A 22,713-nucleotide genomic window follows, 5' to 3' on the forward strand; every position below is an offset into this window, starting at 1 on the left:
TCTCCCTTTATCATGAAAGAGTAGTGATTCTCAAGTACTGAAGAAGTCTCAAGAAGTCAAAGAGGTAAAACAGGAGGTGTTTTTAAGATTATACTTACCTTTTGTGGCTTCTCCTACTGAGTATTATGACATATGAAGCAAAAATATGATACATTTTTTTTAAATATAGTATGAAAATATGTTACACTATGCTGATGTGATATTTTTTTCCTGGCAAAAATGCAAGTCTCTGAACTGTATTTTCTTATAATTTCCTTCCTAATGCATAATCTTTGTAATGTCTGGTGTCACATTGTTGCAAGAAAGGGTGGCCATCAATTCAAAGGTCACTACATCTTCATACTCCTTCCGAAGGCGGAAAAAATACAGTAATAATCTTTCTTCTACTCATATCACTTCAGATTCTCAGGTGCTTATTTGCAAATTAGCAGTCATAAACTGTTTGGACAGGTGGGAAGAAAAAACACTTGATATCCTAATAGTAGACCGTATAATCTGCTGAAGAGTTCCAAGAAAACAACTACAACAGTCAGATCTCTTCCAAAGACCCAATCCTGAGAGAGTAACTGGAAAAGCCCAATCAAGCAGCACTGAAACATTTTAAGAGAAGCTCAAACTTACTTTGAAAGACTACAAGAAACAGGCATCTCCCAGCTCCATTCAATTGGTCCATTTTCTGCTTTCTGTATTCCAGAGATAGCACCAGAAGGCTTTCCAGTGATTATTTTATACCTGTGATACATTATAAAAGGAAAAGAGAATTCAACTACTACCTCTTATACATCCTTAGTATGTAGAATAATATATAAAATTAATCCTTAAGGGGATATCAATAATGTAAGTCTGAACAGTAAGTTGACCTAAACTTGGAGGTGGTGCAATAATTAGGAAGTTTCATTTACAAGCTAACAGACAGTGGTGCTGAAATAGTAAACAATTAAAAGAAAACACTTCAGGCTGTGTTGGAGAAGCAACTCTGTGTACCTCAGATTTGGGACAAATTCAGGAGACATTTCAGGCATCACTGAAGGAAGCTGAAATTTTTTCACAAGTGTTAATGAATCCAAGTCAGATTTCCAAGGCAGCTCAATTCAGGCATTTACATTACTAACTTCTAGCATGTTCCATGGCAAGAGATGACATTTAGCCACCACAGAGCCACTTGGGGATAAAGATGGAACAGGAGGTGGACGCCAAGAAATTAACTTGAAAACATCTAGCAACTTGGATACAATGTGGCATTGTCTAACTTTGTACTAGACAGGACAGCATTTCTCTAATTGCTCATTAAACAAATCAAAGGCAATAAGCTTTTCAAAGAAGAAAATTTTGGTTGTTCTTTCTCTTTTTGGAGGATGAGGTACATACAAAACATATGTTCCTTGCTTATCTCAAGCAGATACAACAAGAATGTCTGTGGGATAATCACAGGATGGGTGGTTCCTTAAACCAAGAAAACCAAGAGTCAGCTTTGCAAGGAGTACCAGAGCAAAGATGGTATTGGCCTATCAGCTTTCCCAAGAACCCTCTTTATTTTTTAAATGCAACACACAGAATAACAACAAAATAGAACTACACTAAGATGAAACAGGAATCAATTCCAACCAGCACATCATAGACATAACTTCTGTTTCCCACTCAGGAGTTACCCCCATTATCTTCAGCCACAGTCCACAACTATTCTACTGAAAAAACATCAGTCTCATGAGTAGAGTGTGCATTTCAAGCCTGCCTGGGAAGATAATAATTTAAAGGGCAACAAAAACTTACAGCACTAAAAACCTGTTTCACAGTACCATCATTTTGCTGGAATATCAAAGATCTATGCACCATGCTGCAACAGACCAGCCTTGTGCCATGGTGAAGAAAGGATGTATAGAAAAATACCAGTATTTTGAGGGAGTTCTGATGCTTGATTCAGGTCTTAAGGTGCCACAGAGCAAAATCCCTCTCAAAGCAGAATGTTTTAGCTGGGATACAACTAATTTCTTCATGGTAGCTCATATGGGGCTGCGTTTTGGATTTGTGATCAAAAGAGTGTTGATAACAGAGGGACATTTTTATCATTGCTGAGCCGTTTTTACAAAGGGTCAAGGGCTATTCTACTTCTTACACTGCCCCACCAGCGAGCAGACTGAAGGCAGACAAGAAGCTGGAAAGGGGACACAGCCAAGACAGCTGACCCCAAGGTATATTCCACACCGTATGACACCATGCTCACCCTGACAGAAACGTGCCAGGGTGGCAGCTGGTCAGGGACTGACAAGGCATCAGTTGGCTGGTGATGAGCAATTAGGGGGGTTTTGCATGACTTCTTTATCCTGGCTTTGCCTTCCTTTGGATTTAGGGCTGGGTTTGTTTTGGATTTTTGGGTGGGTTTTTTTCCCCAAACATACTAAACTGTCTTTATCTCAACCTACGAGTTTTCACACTGTTATCCTTCCAATTCTCTTCCACAGCCCACTGTGGGGGAGTGAGCGAACAGCTGTGTGGTGCTCAGCTGCCTACTGGGGTTAAAACCACAACAAAGATTTTCCTTAAATATTTTCACTATTTCAATGTTTACTGTAGGTGTGTGGGATTTCTTGATAAAAAGCATTTCGTGGGCTGACTTCATTTATGAACAGATAAAATTCTCCTAAATTACCTACATCACTTCCTTGTTTCTACGAGGTCCTTCAAAAGGTCGGAAAGGCAAACTCCCCGTTGCAGCATGATAAAAGGTCACCCCTATGCTCCACAGATCAACTGTTGCTCCATACTTTTTCTGATGCTCTTTCCTCAAAACTGCTCGCTCATACATATCAGGATGCTAAAGAGGAAAACAAGCAAAGCAAAACAGAAAAAAAGATGTTAGCATTGCTTTATGAACAATGCATAGAACAAAAACCCCATCTACAATTTCACAGCAAGGTAATCTGTCATTCTAAACCTTCACCTCTTTAATCCAAAAGCAAAGTTAATTTGTGTCACAGAATTTGTTTTTCTGACAGAATATCCCAAAAGTACATGAATATCATGTTAGGTATGACAGCCACTTTTATTAAAGGTTTGCAAAAGATACTTTAAAATTTAGCTAGAGATTGACTACTAGAATATAACACCACTAAAGGGGAGGAGAAAGCCAGTATTACTCCAGATGATTTTGAAAAAACAGAAAGCAAACTGGAAAAAGATCCATAGCAGAGAAGAATATCTGTTAAGATAATACATAAAAGGAAATAAAATTATGCCTAAGTTGCTTGTATTGATGCTCCTCTGCCTGTTTCTCTTTGGTTAACTAGGATGTCAAGTGAATCTTAACTACCCTTAACATCATACAAGTATCTCAAATAAATACTGAAAAACATCCACAGAGATGAAGGCAAAGACATTTGGAACAAAAATACTGTCGCTCTTCCTTTCACAAACAGATACAGTGGGAGTAGAACCTGGAAATTATTTAAAGGCTACTGTGTTCACATCAGCTGAACTGGCATGACCCAACGTGAAAAAGGCAGAAAGTTATAAAAACAATTATAATACAAGGGTTTAAATGCTAATTCCCAACCTTCACCTACTCGCATAACTACAGGCCCCAGACTTCAAACATTTCTTCAACAGAAAGGGAAATCATACAAGCTTACTAAATACTCTTCTGTGCCATAGAGAGAAACAAATTGTTCATCATCTTCAAGTTCTCTTGCAGCACCAAAATCTGTAAGTTTGTAAACAGACTGACCATCTTCACCTATAACACGCATGATATTGCCTGGTTTGATGTCACGGTGCACTATTCCATTCTCCCGGAGATGGTTCATCCCAGCCACTTTCATTAAAAAAAAAAAAAATACAGAATTTATGCACATGTCTTGACACAGACTGCACAAACACTGAATTGTAACTGAGGCTAGGACGATACATGCATTTACTTTCTCACTGGGAAATGGGAACAAGAAGGGACACTCAATTAAGAAAAAGACCGGTACTAGGAAATACTCTAAGCATTTTTGCCTTTTTTTCTTGCAAACAGCTTAATTACAGTATTTCTTGCTGAGAGCAAGATCTTTCCCATAAAGTAATGGAGGAACATTTTCTAACAGGCAGACACATTATTTTTCTACTGTACTCTTCTGAGAATAATTATCACTAGGAATCAGTCCAACATGCGACAATCTTGAAACAAACCAACATAAGAATTATAGCAATGCTTTACGGAGAATTGGCTCCTTAATGCAGCTGTCTATACAAATATACACACAAATAAGAGATGTGACTCCATATAACCATATCGATTCATTCAGTTTGTTGACAGTCATTCGAATTCCTCCTCTCTTGCTGTTTTAAAGTAAACAAAACAAGTATGAGTTTGTTTCAGTCAAGAACAAAGTCTACATACCCACATCTCTCAAAACAATTAAGAACTCAGACTCTGGTAAACCAAAGGCATTAGATGGCTCCTCTAGAACTGTATATAAACTCCCACATGGGCAAAATTCCATAACTAGTACTTTGTGTCTAGTCGTTGTCTGGAAAAAAATTAAAAAAGGTAAGTCTTTGACTATTGTGAAAACAATTCCAGAAATTACATATAACCACAGGATGTTAGTTTCAATTAGAAGGAAAAATATAATCTGTAGCTATAAATCCCGTTCTGGTGATCTTCAAAAGAAGTGCAGATGAATTTGTATATTGTTGAATGTATTCTAACTTGGAGGGGGGAGGTGGAAATTAAGAAAGCCTCAAGTTCTAGGCACTTTGAGGGTTGACAGAAGTATTGGACAAATAAGAAACTACAGCACAGAAGAGCAAAGAGCAGCAATTGCCTTATTTAATCTTTACTAATCTCAGCATCTGGGTCACTGCAAGTGATCAGTATGAGTTTCAGCACAACTACTGAAATTCATACTAAAATACAGTTCTACATGTCACTATTCTAGTTTGTTGCAAAATAGAAGGATAAAATGTTCAGGATTACTGAAACACCTCCAACTATCAGTATATATTAAATATTCATACATGTAGATAGCTTAAATATCCTAATTTAAGATAAAGCTTATGACAGTGACTTCTTGAGAGGGCTTCAGAGAATCATAACCTGTGTCTCAACACTGAAAGCAAGCACATTCTTTCAACAACAACAACTGAAAAAAAAGGAAAAACAAATAACAGTGGTGGTTGGGTCAGAGTATTTATATCATATGCTATAATTCTTTAAAAACATGAGTTTGTTCTCTATAGTTCAGGCTAAAGCAAAAAGAGTTACTGTTACCACCATGCATCTGAGATCACAACCACTCATTACCTCTTCTTCAATGGCAAACAATTTGACAATGTTCTTGTGATTTAGTTTCTTCAATACTTCAAACTCTCGCATCTGAACGTCCACAGGACGAAGGAAACTTATACTGTTAAATACTTTGACAGCATATAAATCCCCCGTTTTCTGTTCAAAACAAACAAATTGCTAATCAAATAGAAGCATAAGAATGTAAAGGTACAAATACCCATTATCTAAGCATTTTGAGATCTTCTGTTGTGCATATGAGCATACCCAGATTATAAATGGTTCAAAACTGTACTTTCTGTTAAGGTGGAAATTGAGATTCTACTAAAAAAATTAAGTATATAGTGGTTTAGTTTAATACAGACTAGAGGCAGCCTAGAAAAATGGAAACTCAACGTTAACCCACAAAATCTAACTGCTTTTAAAAAAATAATAGTTAGCATAAGAAAGGCTAGACATTTAAGAATGATCCATAAACTTATCTCAAAAATAATTTCTGGCAAGAGGTAAACCACTTGCACAAATCAATAAGAAACATGGGCATGCCACACTTGAGAATCTTGGATTGTTTAAGAGACAGCTTTCAGAAGCTGAACGCTGCCGTCTTTTTCTTTATTGTTCTGTTTATATTGATAAATTAGTATTTTGTGTTTTCCAAAGGAGGCAGTGTAGAGCACTACACACCACTCTTGCAAAATCCTGGAGCAGTTCAAACCCCCACTCTAAGTGACCGGAGCACAGTCAGGAGCTTAACTAGAGACTTAAGTTCTCAAGTGGGACTAAGCCCCAACATGCTCAGGCATCCACAGCACCAGCTGCGAGTGCAACTCCTGTCCCCCTTAGGACAAAGTATCTCCCTGCACCCACTTTAGGAATAAGCTTACATTAGCAGTCTTGTGTACAACAGACTCTTTCTAAGGACAAAGCCTTCCTGTGCTTAGACCAGGTGTGTTGCACAGCACTCTTCATGCACTACTGGTGCCCAGGCAAAAGTTTCCTCCCAGTGACAAGCTGCAGGTCCTGGGCTCAGACTAGTGAGGGTGATGACAGGTGCAACCGTGAAACCATAAGCTTTACATGGAAAACATTCTGCATTGACATTCACTCACCCAGAAAAGCACATTAACTGCTCAATTACTGCTTAGTGTTGCTTTGCAGTTAAATGCAGAAAATAGAAAACACTGTAGCTTACACATAATTTCATATTGATTTCACACACACTCATTTCTCTAAGGGAACACTACATTCACATCTAGGCTATTTTGTACAGATTACTCAAGGCAGGTCACCAAGAAGATGGTGTCCTAACCATGTATGGTGCATTGACTTCTGGACAAACAACAACTTCATCCAATAGCGTAATATGTTAAGAATATTTCACTTAAGGTACAAAACCATAAAACTCACAAAGATGTTTTAAAAAGAACAGGGGAAAACTATTAAAAGATAATTTAACAAAGACAAAAACAACATATCATGCAATAAAAACTGGTAAGACTTCTATTCCTACTTAAATTCTTATGCAAGGAATATTTTTTCCATAAAACTGAAGAACAAAGGGATAAAAAATTAATAACAGTTAATATTTTACAAGAACAAATAATACAATATAAACCCAAATCCTCAGAAATAACTGTATAGAAATCTAATTCAACAGATTTATGTTAAAAACCAAAAACTAAGTATGAATAATTACAAAGATATATTTGTGTTAGGTCTAAATCTTGAATATTTTTTTGTATATTTCATTATTTCAACTTCACACGTTACTCAGATTAGCAGTATCTCACAAACCTTATGTCGTCCGCGGAAAACATTGGCAGTAGCTCCCTGTCCTAGAATGTCAGACAACAGCCAGAGGTAATTTGAAGTGCTCTGCATCTTTGCTCTTTGGCTAGACAGTTTTACTTTTCTCCTTAAAAACAGAAGGTTAAATACACAGAATTATAAATTTGTAAAATACACAAAAGGGACTTCATTTAACTAGAAGGGGAAAAAACACCAAACCCAGACACAACTCCAAAGACATATAGAAATAATTAAGAACCACCAAGTAGATGAATGAGTAGTGAAACAATGAAACAAAAACAAGCTCAACAATCCAAACTAATGCCATAGACACAACATCTCTCTCTGCATTTGCAGTCTTTACTCCCAAAACTCTGAAAAATCAACTGAGTGAAAGCGCTATAATCTCTTTTCCTTGTACACAGGTGTTTAAATGATACACAAAGAAAAAGTAGAGGAGAGAGTCAAAACCACTCACACAAGGTCTTCTGAAAATAAGCAAGACCTATCATTAAATTCCACTATATATGCCAAAGAAGGTATATTGGAGATTATGGCAGATTTGTACACAGATCTTTTAGATCCCTTTGGCTCTGGAAGTTGCGCTTCAGTACAACTGTAAGTGAATTTGACTAACTACTTAAAAACATGTATTTTTACATGAGCTACAATTAACACAAGTATTTTCAGCTACTTGCTAGAACCACCAACTGCTAGAATGCATTAAGAGACATTTTGCTAATTTCTAAAATTTCACATTTGGCACATCACATCATTCCTAGAGAGACAGCCTAACTTCTCCACCCTTCCTGAAATGTAAACTGTCAGGTACTCGGGTCTCCAAAGATTTAAAAGAAAGATTAAAAACTGATCAAATTAAAACTATTTTTTTAAAAAACCCTCATTAGATTTCCCTCCTTGTCAAAACAGCAGGAGCTACAGGTGAATAAGCAAATCTTTTTAGTTTAATTAAAGCCCTGATTTTGCCATTAAATCTAAAATCAAAGATGTAGCTTCCAAGGTCTGAAGAATCTTAAGAGCAAAATAGCAACTGGAGGTGGGGAAGGTCCTGCAGCAGCAGCTTCTCCTCAAAGCCTGGCAAAGGACTCTCCATCTGCCTGTGTTAATTGACAAGAAACCACTGATACCCAAAAGACACCAAAAAGGCCTTTCCTGTAACTACTGGAAGAAGAGTTCTGACAGAGGCTCCTGTGCACGCTCCTTCCGAGGAGGTGGCTGGCACTTTCCAAGAGCCCCTGGTGCACAAGGTGACAGCACCAGAAGCCCCACAGCGTGCAGCGCAGAACAGCAGAGGAAGCGTCGCAGCAGGCACGGCAGCACCGCTCACCGTCCCGCCACAGCAGCCAGCTGCACCTTCCACCCTGGCGCCGGCCCTGATCGCACTCATGCCACACTGCAGAGACAGAAACTTCCTCAAGACTTTGAACGCACTTCTGTATGTGCAACGATGGCTGCTTGCTTACTTTCATTTAGCTACTTGCTCATGCAAGATCTAGATAAAATTCTTAATGCCTACCAAAGGGAAGAAAGGTTTTCTCTCCAAACTGAACCAAAAAACCCCACCACCAAACCCCAAACCCTTACAATTCTCAGTTAGCTCTGACAGTACAAGAGTAGAGTAGGATAAATTCTCCCAGGTGGCCATTACTGTAGATGCCAGAAAGCTATCTATGATACAGACACAGAAGGTAAGGAAGAAGTCTGCAAGGAAATAATGCATAGCCCACTTGGTAAACCATTTGTAAAATCTTCAAATAATAATAAAAAAATCCTCACAGGCATAAGGCATAAAGTCTCAATCAGCTTTAATCTTCAAATTATAGTAATTTGATTCAGCAACTTAGATGACACCTTTCTTTTCTTAGACTGATTCAGAACTGAGCTTTGCTAAACACTCAGAATGTTGAGGTGTCTTTTCACATCTTCCCTGTTTGTCAGCTTGGGAGACTGTAGTAGAAGATGACTGCATTACTAATGTGATCTTTTTTAAACTCCCAAAGCTTTGAAGCACATATTCGCATAACACAAAGAAGTTTGCCGATACCTCAGGCACGCGGGACAAGCACACAAAGCAGATACTTCCTCTGGTAACAGCTGCAACGTACAAGTTCACCAGGCAAGCAGCGAGAGATGATGAAGTTAAAGTGAAGGATCTTTCTCTCTACAGGCAAGATCCTCTATGCCACCAAAGCTGACAGGCAAGGCACTGAGGTTCTGAATGAATATTACATAGTCTGGTAAATATAAAGGCGTTATACTCTCCTGTATGCCTTCTCTTAACTCCTAGAAGCTTTTCCCCCTAAAGCTCCTGCTTCCTACCCCTGCTTTCTTCACCTAGCCTCCTCCCGGGCATTCCCAGTCCAACATCTAGTGTAGGAGTCACCAAAACACCCCACCCTGGGCCACACAAGGTGCTGCTCGAACCCACGTGAGGCAGCACACGCTCCCAAAGGCCCACAGAACAGACGGCAAGCCTGGCTCCAGCGCTGCTCGCCACCACTGCTCCCGGCGTGTCCAGTCCGTGACGGGGAAAGAGGACTCAGCCTCTGCCAGAGACAGCAGCTTCTGGAAAGCTATGGAGGGCCACAGGCTGGCCTGAGCGACCCTGTCAGCCCCGCGCTCACAGAGGTGCGTGTGGAGGGCGCAGCGCTGCAGCTCGTCCCCGCGGCAGGACATCCTTCCCGAGATAAAGCTGTCACAACTTCCACAGCCACAAAGGCAACGCCGCCGAGGAAAGCTTCATCCAAACCGCTGGCAAACATATGCTTCCTTTTCCGCCCCCCCCCCACTTCCAATTACAAAAGTAATTTTGACGGCTCGCATCGACTGCGACTTGCCGGCATCCAGGGGGTAACAGCCGTGGAGACCAGCGCAAGGGACGAGCCCCAGGCCGCAGCCCGGCCACGGCCTCACCCCCGGGCCGGGGGCCGCCCCGCAGGCCGCTGCTGCCCCGGGAGAGCTCCGCCGCCCCGCCCGCCAGCCTCGGCAGCCCGCAGCTCCCAGCGAGGCCCCGCCGCCGCGGGCAGCTCCTGGCCCGCCGCCGCCCGCCTCAGCTCGCCCGGACGCGAACCCCCCCGCCCCGCCCTGCCCTGGCCTGCCCAGCCCCGCAGCCCCACGCACCGAGCCGCCCCCCGCCCTGCCCAGCCCCGCAGCCCCACGCACCGAGCCGCCCCCCGCCCTGCCCAGCCCCGCAGCCCCACGCACCGAGCCGGCCCTCGCCCTGCCTGCCCGGGGCCCCGGCCGCTTCCGGCTTCCTGCGGCGGCGCGGGCGAGGCGGGGCTCCGGCAGAAGCACCGCCCCCGGCCGGCAGCTGCGGGCACCCCAGCGCTTCCCGCGCAGGGCGGAGGTGCGGGCTGGGGCGGCGGGGCTGAGGGAGGCGGGAGCCGCCGCCGCCGCCGCGCTGTGTGAGGGCGAGGGGGGAGCGGAGGGAGGGAAGGAGGGAGGCGGGGGAACCGCGGAACAGGGAAACATCTGGGAAGCACGGAAAAGTGGAAGTAGGATGTTCTTACATGATGGCTCCGGGTATTCTAGCTGGTGTGATGTTCGAAGCGAGCGCGGGCCGGTTCCGGTGGGGATTTCCGTGGGGACTTTTTCGCTGCGTAAGCGCCGGAGCGGTGGTTTCCCTGCCCCGCCGCCCGGCCGGGCGCGGCGCTGGCTGCAGCGCCCGCTTACACCTGCCCTGCAGAGCGCTCTTCAGCGAGCCGGGGACACGCGAGCCATCCGGCCTCCCCTGAAAACATCTGGGCCGCCGAGCAAGGACGTTTTCAAGGACGGCAAGTGAGAAAGCGAGCAGCGAAGGAAACCCCTCCCGGCTGCCGAGGCGGGCGGGGGAGGCGGAGCGGTGCGGCCGGGGGGCAGGCGCCCGCTGGTCGCGGCGGGGCCGTCCCCGCTGCCCGGCCCTGCAGGAGCGTGTGCGCGCAGCAAGGGGCTACGTCGGAGAGGTTGGCGCGCTTAATGAACGGCGTTCACCTGGTCCTGCCGGTCCCTGCGTGCCTGTCCCTAACCATCTCCCGCGCTGCCCCTGTGAACCTCACCGCGCTGGCTGCTCCATCGAGGGAGAGCAGGAGAAATCTTACTCCGCCCCATGTAATTTCTCTCGGTTTCACTCTTTTTAAACCTCCCAAAGTCTTGGTATTTTTCATACATTCATACTCCCGCTTGCTTTTCACTCTCGCTTGTTATTTTATTTAATCAGCTGCTTGCTGATTGGCCTCTTGATCCTCTGGTTTTTGTCTGTCCTGTAATGTTGCTGTTCCAATAAATGGCCTGTATAGCTTGTATAAGGAAAAATATTAGTTGCTGTTATCATTGATCCATAATGTAAACATAACCATAGTGGGAAAATAGTAAAAAGGTTTTCTTTGTTGTTTTTTTCCTCTCTTCTCCAAGACTAGCGTTTTTTTGATTCTCTGTATTTCTTGTTTGGAATTACTGTCTTCCCAAACCTTAGAAGCTTATTCTTGAGGAAATGACACACGAAAGACAGCAACCTGTTGCTTACAAGCTTTGTTTACTGTTATTATCTTACCTCTCTTAAGCTTTATCATAAGTCCAAACTTCCATTGTTTCATTTTTACACAGCACAAAGCTCGTGCCAAGGTTCTGCTTAGTGAACTGACAGATACATTTTATGCTGTTAACAGATGTGGTTAATTTATATTCCCTCTTTGTTGGCATCTGAGCTTTATTTCATAATGCTCTGGTATTATAGAGGGAACAGTTCTCCACCCCATTTGTGTTCTGTCCTTGTGTCTTCCAAAATGCTGCAGCACTCTGCACAAGTGTAGTGGTTTATTTCTGCTACCCTATCCTCTGTATCCAGCTTTGTGAGCCATTTTTTTTTTCATCAGGTTGATACCCATGAATCAGCTTTGCCTTCTTCAGAAATACTGTTAAGATCATTCATTGGGATTTTAGTAAAAGCCCTCTCAAAATCAGGAAAACACCAGTGAACTTCTCTTTGTATCCTGAATGTGTACTTGCTTCCACTTCTGAATAAAAGCAAGCTGTCAGCTCAGTATGCTGATGCATTTTGGAACTGGACGTTTTACATCATCATCCCATTCAAGCTGGACAGGACTGCAGGAGATCTCTGGTCCAACCACCAGTTAGCACTAACTTCAGACCAGGTTCCCTAGGACTTTTTTTACTTAAGACCTAGAGTATCTCAGCTCCAATGTTACCCTGCCCCTGGGTCTGGCCTGCAGTTACCTGCCCATGTGCTTTCCTCAGATCTTGAATCAATGAAGATTATTTGCATTATTCAAATTGTCCATTATTTAGGGTATATTTGTAACATAATTGTGATTCTTATACAAGGAGGATCATCTCTAGCCTTTAAATGTTTCACAGTATGAATCACAGGAAAACAGTATGTTGAATATAAGAACAGGAAAAACAGACACCAAAATGGAAAGTATCATTAGAGTGTCACTGCAGAAATTTTTACTTTGCTTTCTTTGACTTCTTTTCACTGTATCAGCAAAACTTCTGGTATTCCTCACCTCTCCTGTATTTGAGTTTTCATTCCTGTTCACAAATTCATTAGTCAGTAGCTGCATGCTATGACATCTCTTCATCCTAACAATACAGCTGTAGGAACTGCAGCTAAAGGTGGCATGTTGCATAGAGTCTTCTCACTCACGTGTGGCTGTGAATGCCAGATCTCAAAAAAGGAAAAGATGCTGGGGGAAAAAAAAAAAAGTCAAACAGCATAGTCAACCAGTGTTAAGAGGATTAAAGCAGGTAAAATACGGTACCTTCGAATCTTTTTCTTGGGACCCTCTGGTCAAGCTAGCAACAATGAGGTAAGAACAGGGGAGACTGGAAATCAAACACAGTAGATATTTGCCAAGAAAAAAACATCTGATTGAATGATTTGACTTTTAAAAATTTTGAGCAAGAAGTCTTAGCAACCTTACCAAAAGGACAACCACTAACTTCACCAGTAAGTAAGATGAGAACTCCTAAGCAAGTTATTTTTTTTTTCTGTATCATTAAAGAATTTTCTAAAAAAAACCAACCAACCAAACAAAAAAACCAACAACAAACCACCAAACTAGACCCAAAGCTTTTGAGCCATTTACTCCTGTAGCCAAATTGCTTTCTACATTTTATTTCAATATTTAGGAGGCATCACAACTGCACCAGAATAAGCAAACCTATTCAGCAGCCAGCTTCACTTCAGCTAGAACTCCCTTTCATAGTTCCATGTTATTTAGGCCATTTTCTCCTCTGCAGTTTTTCAGAGAGAGAAGGGAAGCAATTCTGTGGTGTAAGACAGCCCTTATTAGCTTTGCCTTGTTTCCAGCTTGCCAGCACAGAATTCAATCCAAAGCTGTTCACAACATGTACAGATTAATGCTCCCAAGCAAACCTTAGGCCAAAAGTAGTCCACAAATTACACTCTTCCTCATCCCATAGTTACAAAGCCACCTAGGAGAGTTCAATGGAATAGTGGCTAGTGTTGATAGGAAAAATAACATTGATTTAAAAAAATGTTGTTCTGGAGCCTGATATCTCACACTTTTCTGAAATGCCTGACACATATATAATGAACAAGTAACATATGAAGGAAGAACAAAGAAACAAGAAGCTGAGAGGGAAAAGCCTTCATTCTAGAGCAACAAATTCAAAACTTATTGGCCTAAGTCCTCACCATCCCCAGGGCATTGTTCTGCTGTGTGCCTGTGTAACACGCATAGTTCAGGTAACCTGCAGGTACCCATCTCACAGCAAATTGGAATCACCAAATGCAGCACTCCCAAGAGAAATTGTGGGTGAATACAGCAATCCATGCACCTGTCAAAAAGAATGTGAGCAAGCAGAACGGAAAGACCCACTGAAGAGTAAGAAAACATTTCTCACCTAACAATTACTCTACCTCTGACTTCCCACTTCTGCTGTCACCAGAAGCTGTGTAAATCTTGACCTTGGCAAAAATGTATTTTTCAGCACATTCATTTTTTTTCTCATGGGCCAACTATTGCCACCACCAAGATGTTTCACAGGGAGATACTCCCTGTTTCTGGCTGCCCTATCCAACTTTTGTCATTTGTTCTTGTCACCACCACATCCCATTCTTTCACTTGTACTGGTATTCACAGCAGTTTCAGTGTACTTAACTCAGTTAAAACCAATTTGCCATTTTCTTTGCCTCTGCTTTCCTGTTGGCTTAACTCACTGAAGTGACAATTGAGTAACTGCATGGCTACAGCGTGATGCTACAAGTAAACAGGCCCAATGGCCAACTGCTGCAGAAAGGGGCTTGCTCCCTCTTCCACCCCTATGCACCTTCTTTCCTTGAAACTATGGTAATGCCTGTCTCACCCCATGGTGAGAGAGTTCCAGTTGGGAAACTGTGCGTCCCCCAAAGGGTGAATAGCTTTAAATTTATTTTTTAACTGCTTTAAAATATTTGAAACATTTGAAAATAGTTACTTTGCAAGATTGGCTTTCCACCATAAATTGTCTTGTTATGGAATCAGGCAAGTGCCAATGGTGATGAGAGGCCAAAAGGGTAGATTGCCTCTCTGGACAGCACTAGATGCTAAAATGTCTTACCCTGCATTGATAAGCTATTCTTTGTGAAAAACTGTCCCTGAGCTCAGTTCACATGAAATTCATTGCCTTTACCTCACATTCAGAAAGGCCTTAAAGCTTATCCTTCTTTAGTAATTACATCAGCTTGTAATTAAAAGATACCATCTGCCTGCAAAGCAAAGGTGCCTCATATTAAAGACCTGCAGCTGTGTTTCCTACTTAAAACACACTTTAAAGGATAAAATTCTGTTCTGCACAAAGGAAGGCATTACTGCCATGATGATGTTTTATACATCTTCAGTCTAGCCAGGGCATTTTGGCCAACATGGGTACACAGCAATGGTAAGTTATATAAGAAAGCTGCAGGTGGCTGTGTTTGCTCCAGCTTTTAAATCAGAAGATTATCCGTTGTCTGTAGAAAGAAAACATGTGAATATCAACATAATCTCTCAGTGGAATGTTCTCATCTATCTCTATTTTTAACTCTTCTTCTACCCCATAAAGTAGTTGTTTCATAATAAGTTCAAATAATCTAAACACTGCCTGCAGTCTAGATCACACTCTGAATACAGGCTGCAAAGCCAAATTTCTCTTTGGAGGTAAGTGCACTACTTTTCTAGTCAAGATTTATTAAAAAAGCGCAAAGCTAGAATCCATCTCTTCAAAGATTAGAAACTCAGTTGCCTTTCTAAACCTTGATTCTTTGCAAACATAGCTACTAGGCACTACATACCTACCACATAGCCCAACTGGGATGACAACTGCAGACCTGCAGTCTCTGTACTGCTGAAGGAAACTGAAGAAAAACATAACCTGCTAGTAGAATCATAGAATCCTAGAATCCTAGGGGTTGGAAGGGACCTCAAAAGATCATCTAGTCCAACCCCCCTGCCAGAGCAGGGTCATCTAGAGCACATCACACAGGAACGCATCCAGGTGGGCTTTGAATGTCTCCAGAGAAGGAGACTCCACAACCTCTCTGGGCAGCCTGTTCCAGTGCTCTGTCACTCTCACAGTAAAAAAATTTTTTCAAATATTCACCTTGAACCTCCTTTGTTCCAATTTGATCCCATTACCCCTTGTCCTATCACTGGTCAACACTGAGAAGAGCCTAACTCCATCTCCCTGACACTCACCCTTACATATTTGTAAACATTGATGAGGTCACCCCTCAGTCTCCTTTTCTCCAAACTAAAGAGACCCAGCTCCCTCAGCCTTTCCTCATAAGGGAGATGATCCACTCCCTTAATCATCTTTGTAGCTCTGCGCTGGACTCTTTCCAGCAGTTCCCTGTCCTTCTTGAACTGAGGGGCCCAGAACTGGACACAATACTCCAGATGCGGCCTCACCAATGCAGAATAGAGGGGGAGGAGAACCTCTCTTGACCTACTAACCACACCCTTTCTAATGCACCCCAGGATGCCATTGGCCTTCTTAGCCACAAGGGCACACTGCTGACTCATGGTCATCCTCCTGTCTACCAGGACCCCCAGGTCCCTTTCACCTACACTGCTCTCCAGCAGGTCAGCCCCCAACCTGTACTGGTACATGGGGTTTCTCTTCCCCAAATGCAAAACTCTACACTTGCCCTTGTTGAACTTCATCAGATTTCTCCCCACCCAACTCTCCAGCCTGTCCAAGTCCCTCTGAATGGCAGCACAGCCCTCCAGTGTGTCAGCCACTCCTCCCAGCTTGGTGTCATCAGCAAACTTGCTGAGGGTACATTCTGTACCCTCATCCAGGTCGTTGACGAAGATGTTGAACAACACCGGTCCCAGTACCGACCCCTGAGGGACTCCACTGGTCACACACCTCCAACCAGATTCCGCCCCATTGACTACAACTCTCTGCCTCCTTCCTTTCAACCAGTTCTTGATCCACCTCACTACCTGATCACCAAACCCATTCTTGATCAACTTATCTACAAGGATGCTGTGGGAGACGGTGTCAAATGCCTTACTGAAATCAAAATATACCACATCTACCGCTCTACCATCAGCCATCCACCTAGTAATTTCCTCATAGAAGGCTATGAGGTTAGTCAAACATGATTTACCCTTGATAAAACCATGCTGACTGCTCCTGATGACCCCCATATCCTTGATATGCCTAGAGATAGCGACAAGAACAAGTTGTTCCATCACCTTTCCAGGGATGGAGGTGATGAGGCTGACCCGGGTCCTCCTTCTTGCCCTTCTTGTAGACTGGTGTGACATTTGCTATCCTCAGATAGTAGTAGCCAGAATCAATGTTTATATGTTTATCTAAAGATACAGAAATGAACCCACAGATCCTGTTCTACAGCTCAAACTGTGCATAACCCTTGACAGTACACTATGCTGATTCAAGAGTCAAAGCACAGGAAAGCAAACAGTCCTTTTTGAATTATTTAGACTGAACCAAATAAGTTTATCTGAAGATCCAGACTACCAAACCATGCATCCTACAGGATATTCTTTCAGTCACAGAGGGAAGGGCAGGGTTCAAGTTTATATACAGCCAGGCCAATGGCTGCCATGCACAGCTTGCTCCTACACTCTGCAGTCTCTACTTTATATCCTTTCTCACCTGATACTGCCACAGCAGGTAACATGCTTTGTGGGGGCAGCGTTTCTGCCACTTCAGCCTACTGAATAGCTTGTTATGGGGTTAGAATAACACCAGATTTGGCAGAGAGGAAGCTACAGGATGAGGGTGGGGCTGAGGAAGGAGAACAGTCTCTTTCGGCAGTGGCCAGTTTAAAGGCTTTTCTCATGAAAAGCTAAATCACGCTCTGTTACACAACTGACACAGTCAACTATACTAAGAAAATTGCTAAATAAGGCTTTTTTTCCCTGCTTTTACAAAGTACTAAAAGCAGTTCTATTCTTACTTCAGAAAGCAAAAGTCTAAATCATATATGAAAACTAAGATACTTCAATGGCATTCCACCTAAAACCAAAAAATTTTTGCTAAAGACACAAGAACCCTGCCTTACATGACAATCTGCCTAGTGAAGGCTCTTCCCCTCTGTGTGGAAAAGCTGCACTAACTGGCCAGGAAGGAGACCAAGGCAAAGACAAAGAGGACTGACAGTGAACACTCAGCAATAGTTGCAGTGGCCAGGGGTGCAGCCCCTTCAGCTAAGGAGAGGCAGGGACACAAGAGCATATGCAAAGCATCAAGTCAAAGATGGAAGGCTCATAGTGCTACAGGAGAAAACAAAATGGATATTGGACCCACAGGATCTCTCGCATTGGTATGGCAGCAACGGGAGGGAAACTGATTGTGAGACTAGGAAGTAAAAATAGCACAAGCACTTAACATTGATAAAACAAATTAACAAAAAACTAAGTGTACAAAAATCAGGAATAAAAATCCTACTGAAGTGATGTTGTCCTGTTGAAGAGTATAAAAGTGCTGTCTTTCTTTCCTCAGTGGAAAGGAAGGGAATGGCAGCAAGTATCCTCAAAACATTCACCACACTTCACTCCTGGCCACTGCTTCTTATCCACCTCCTCGTTTTCCATTTAAATTGGATGAAGAACCTAGCACCACACAGTCTAGAAAAAACATTCATCTGATTATGCTAGAAGTGAGACAGCTTTTTACTATGGACATTACATCTCATGCATGGGAAAACTACTATGCTTCCCCCTGCCCCTATGAAACAGCTACGAAAACTAATGTCACAACATTTTTTAAAAAAAGCAAAGAAACAAACTGACCAATACAGTTTTGGACAGAAGGAGCAACACTCTACTAAAATCTCTGTATATACAGACCATTGACACTACTGCAAGACTCCAATACAATTTATTATCCAAGCATCAGGAAAACTGCCAGGTTCTATTCAAGTGTAACAGCCAGAAGGTTAAAGAATGCTGGAACTTCTGAAGATTCAAATCAAAAGATTCAAAAAGACTTAAAGTTTAACTGGATAAAATTTTATTTTTTTATTAAAAAAACATAGATCCAGGTGCTACTTTTAAATGAAATCATTTATTAAACCAATCTGTTTTATAGGAAGTATATATATATTTTATCATTAAGACTTCAATGAAATGACTATCTACAAGAATGACTTTGATTGTTTTATTTTCATGTCACCATACATGAACAAATGCATTCTGTGTTATGAAAACATTTTACTCAGTATCAAAAATGTACACATTTTAATAACCATTGCTGTGGTCTGAAGGGATTTTTACATTTAATTTCAAAAATAAGTGTCATCTCACCGCTGTACATGTTACAGCATAAGCTTAAGTCATCCTATACATAATAAAAGTTTGTGTAGGTATACAGATAGTTTTTCATTGTTGACACATACCTTCATGTCTGAGACATAGATGGGGGATTTGCATTTCTCTTTTTTGCAAAAGGCTGAAATATGTACTGATGAAAGCACAAAGCAACATTTATTAAAAACAAAACCAGTTTGAATGGCACAAGAGTTAGCATTTTTATAAATTAACAACCAGAGTTCTAGATTATGGAAACAGGTACATGAGATTCCAGTATTTTCCTTAGGGCTTCGCTCTCTGGAAGAATACCTGTTAAAAACGTATTTTAAAAAAACATTTTAAGACAAAGGAAATACAAGACAGGGAATGGTTGAGGTGTAAGATGATTAATCTGACAGACCTCATTTCCTTTTTTAAAATACTGGTTAGTGCACTAAGTTCAAGGATGTGACTTGTGCTATTTGATTACACTCACACCCTCAAAAATTAGCATTCTGACCCATCCACTCCAGTTATGGAATCACTTTGTTACTTCAACTATTAAACATAAGCCACGAGAATATGAAGCTATTGAGGAGATGAACAAGGTGCTGAGGATAAGTGACAATTCTACAGATGTCAGTTTGTTGTGGTTGTTTGCTCCTTTCCAAATAACTGCTTTTACTACATGGAGATTCCCTATAGCTAAAAATTATGACATAATTCTTTATTTAAATTTAGTTCATGTCACAACCATGACTGAATTATGTGACAAAGTTCAAATGGAATTAAAAGCTATTTAAAGAAAAAAAAAAATCCTTACCTTTAAGTAATTTTTGAAAACTTTAGCATCAGGCTGCTGAAGTGCTTGACAGAATTCCTGTAAGAGAGAATAAATACTGAATAACTTAAGTAAGAAGACAAGCTGAGATATGTTAGGAGCTTGTAGAATACCTTGTATACGTAGCCATTGATATTAGTTTGGATTTTCCCTAATGTGCATCCAAGAAAAGCATCTTACAGATAAAAAGTTGTAATAGACTATGACAGGCGAAGTGCATTCTGGGATGAAAAACTGTATTTTTAGATACAGAATATTACATTCACTTTTAGCTGAACAGAAACAGGACTTTCTATGAAGACTGCAATCAAGGACATTATAAATCTTTAACGTTTCGAGTAACTTACAGTAGCTTTGAAATTAATACTTCAGATTAACAATTACACTTGAGTATTGTATACTCACTAAGTGACTCCAGACTGCAGCAGAACATGTCTGTCTCTTGAAAAAGTTGTAATCTTAGATTGGAAAGCACTGGGGCTCCAGCAAGAGATAATACTTGATCCCTTAAATATATTTAATGCCACTTAAAAGTTCAACAGTTCAAGTCTTATAATGCCTAAAACTGTCCTCTAATGTAGCAAACCCAATTATGATAGCTCTAAATTACTTGAAATTAAGTTGTCAGTGTTTATCTAACAATTTCTTCATGGCAATGCTTACCATATGGCTAGAAATGCTTAACATTGAGACAGTGGTCAGGTGTGAAGTTTCACTTTTGACAACCCTCTTAACCTACTCCACAGTAAGTGCACAAAGTCCCACACTTACTGTTATACAAAATTTTTGACAGTAGAGCCAGTGCTGTGGCTTAAATTTCTGTATACAGCCTTTATTATCACACTTTCTATACATTTTGAGTTATTACTCTAAGTATTCTGATACTTTTTCCTCAAATTAATATTTGAATTGCAAGTTACTCTTGCAGTAACTTTACTTCTTACACTAAAGTAATCCTATTCTGATACGTCATACCAGAAGAAGTTTTACTGAGGGACAGTAGGAGGCTAACTTGGCCAGAATGAATTTTGTTCCCATTTAACATTTACAATTTTGAAGAGTTTCTCTCTCTGGATTTAATTTATGTTCTTTTAGCGATTCCTACCTGAATTATCTCAGGAGCTACTTGCAAAGAAGGCAAATATTCTTGCTGAAGATACTGAATGCACTCAGGACCCTAAAGAAAAGAGCACACAATTGGTTCAAGTGTATTTTCATACATATGGGAAGTCATAGCTCTATACTGTATTGAAGAGTTTAAAAAGAGGTGGTCTACATGACTATTTTACAGAGAAATTACACATATCAGATACCAAATGTTAACGTCATTCTCAGCTATTAGTAAAATAAAAGATTTCTGAACCTTGACATTGAGGACATAGGTTATGGCTGGATTTGATGATCTCCAAGATCCCTTCCAACCAGGATGATTCTATGATTCTCTTTTATGTCAGTTTATGCTATACTGTACTATAGCACAGTAATGATCTATAGATCAGTATTATACTGAAAAGCAGAATAATGTCAATTGATCAATTAAATACAGAATCAGCAAGTGAGCAGATTTTCTCCTTAATGAAGAGTTAATATTTTGCAGTAATTTATCAAAAGGTAGAACTACTGGATCCTGCATTATGGTTATCCTATTATTTTATATTTAGAGTAGTAATTGACCCTAGTAAGTATCTAACTTTTAGAAACTGATAAAAGCACTAAAAAGAAACCTGCAAGAGTTATTCTCTGCAAAATATTATGAAGCTTACCCTTCTGAGATGAATTGTTTTTAACGTCACTGCACATTCTGATAAAGCCTGTAATGTAACACATAACATTAGACTGTTTGATTGGTCTACTGCTTAAGTTTTTAAAGTCAAAGAACCTACTGAGGCCCAAAACACGGGCTAGTCCATGCCATTATTCAATCATTTTCCCCTCACACAATGCTAACTGAGCCTCCACCTTCCAGTTTTTGTTCCAATCTAAACAAAAATTTGCCACAGCTGAACCCAAATTGAACTAAAGAACTACCAGCTGTATGCATTCACTTTTTCTGAACATTAGTTAATAAGTAATATAGGTCAATGTTAAATACTCAGACTTGCAATTCTCTAGCTTGATTTTGAGCATAGGTGAGCTACAGAATACAGTACCATAATATTCAATAATTAATCATCCAGGTACCTCAATAAAAAGCATAAGGTATTTTATTTGTGAGATGATGCTCTTTGATGCTAATAACCACTGTAAGTTTCTTAGCTTGAATCTGCCCCAAAAAGATGAAAACAAACAGAAAAAGTCCATAACACACACCAGTACTGTCTGGGCATCTGCTAAGTCAAACGTTTGCTTCAAAGGTGCTAAGAAACATGCTGGAACAATGTGTTTGTAGACGAAGTCTGCAAAACCTACTGGTCCATCTTTACCTCCTGAAAGGAAAAATAACATTCCATGTTTTATTATTGCTTCATGGGTAGTAGCAGCTGCAAAGGAATTACAGAAAGACAGTCTTACCCCAAAGCTCCACCAACTTAGAAAGAATAATAAAACAAGTCTTCTGTGCAATAGGATCTGGGTAATCCACTGCTCCTTGAATGACAGTGAACAACACACGTTCCACATTCTCTGCACCTTAAACACATTAAAACGAGCTTGTCATTTGAACTTGCAGCCTAAAATGTTTCTGTATTCTCAAACTTTTTATATAAATACTGACCTGGAAGAGATGCTTCAACTTCAAAATGGTTCTTTTTTTGCACGAATCTCTAATATTTTTGGGAAGTTCCCCCTATGATGCAAGACAACTCTTATTTAAGTTACAACTGGCTTTTTTGTTTGGTTGGTTTTTTTGCCTTTTTTTTTCCTTCAGGTTTTGAGATTTGAATGGCTCTTCCAGCCTTTAATACACACAAAGGTTAGGGGGTTACTTTGACCTGCTTAAAAATACAGGTTTTCTTCTCTCTACCCAAACTTGGTAGCTAATTAAAACTCAGCAGCACTGAAATAGTTTGCTTACCTTCCAATATATGGAAAGATACTTTTATCACACTGAA

General features: G+C 41.0%; 2 protein-coding genes and 1 long non-coding RNA gene across 6 annotated transcripts in view; 1 reads left to right on the forward strand and 2 right to left on the reverse strand.

The window, feature by feature from the left end:
* The window catches only part of TBK1 (TANK binding kinase 1), a 27,546-nt gene extending 16,883 nt beyond the window's left edge, over positions 1–10,663 (reverse strand). For 2 of the 4 annotated variants that reach the window (XR_007889982.1, XM_051624298.1), the window contains exons 1-7: positions 10,585–10,663; positions 7,061–7,181; positions 5,285–5,425; positions 4,379–4,508; positions 3,627–3,808; positions 2,652–2,812; positions 622–732 (exon numbers count right to left, since the gene is read on the reverse strand). Coding sequence is in view for 3 of the 4 variants with exons in the window: in XM_051624298.1 (XP_051480258.1) it covers positions 622–732; positions 2,652–2,812; positions 3,627–3,808; positions 4,379–4,508; positions 5,285–5,425; positions 7,061–7,181; positions 10,585–10,586 (848 nt within the window). In the remaining variant the exon portion in view is untranslated. Of the gene's footprint in view, positions 1–621; positions 733–2,651; positions 2,813–3,626; positions 3,809–4,378; positions 4,509–5,284; positions 5,426–7,060; positions 7,182–9,119; positions 9,807–10,279; positions 10,340–10,584 lie in introns of those variants that run through there. The other 2 variants (XM_051624306.1, XM_051624307.1) reach the window with 2 other exon arrangements.
* LOC127386790 (uncharacterized) lies at positions 10,363–11,463 on the forward strand. Its single transcript, XR_007889983.1, has 2 exons — positions 10,363–10,421; positions 10,607–11,463. It is a non-coding gene; the product is annotated as an uncharacterized LOC127386790 (long non-coding RNA).
* Positions 11,464–18,579: 7,116 nt separating this feature from the next.
* XPOT (exportin for tRNA) overlaps positions 18,580–22,713 on the reverse strand; it is a 28,256-nt gene continuing 24,122 nt past the window's right edge. The window contains exons 20-25 of the mRNA XM_051611631.1: positions 22,175–22,291; positions 21,974–22,089; positions 21,427–21,474; positions 20,769–20,840; positions 19,646–19,702; positions 18,580–19,152 (exon numbers count right to left, since the gene is read on the reverse strand). Of these exons, the coding sequence (XP_051467591.1) occupies positions 19,126–19,152; positions 19,646–19,702; positions 20,769–20,840; positions 21,427–21,474; positions 21,974–22,089; positions 22,175–22,291 (437 nt within the window). The 3' untranslated portion in view covers positions 18,580–19,125. The remainder of the gene's footprint in view (positions 19,153–19,645; positions 19,703–20,768; positions 20,841–21,426; positions 21,475–21,973; positions 22,090–22,174; positions 22,292–22,713) is intronic.

Source organism: Apus apus, chromosome 1, assembly GCF_020740795.1.
Source record: "Apus apus isolate bApuApu2 chromosome 1, bApuApu2.pri.cur, whole genome shotgun sequence".
NCBI lineage: Eukaryota > Metazoa > Chordata > Aves > Apodiformes > Apodidae > Apus > Apus apus.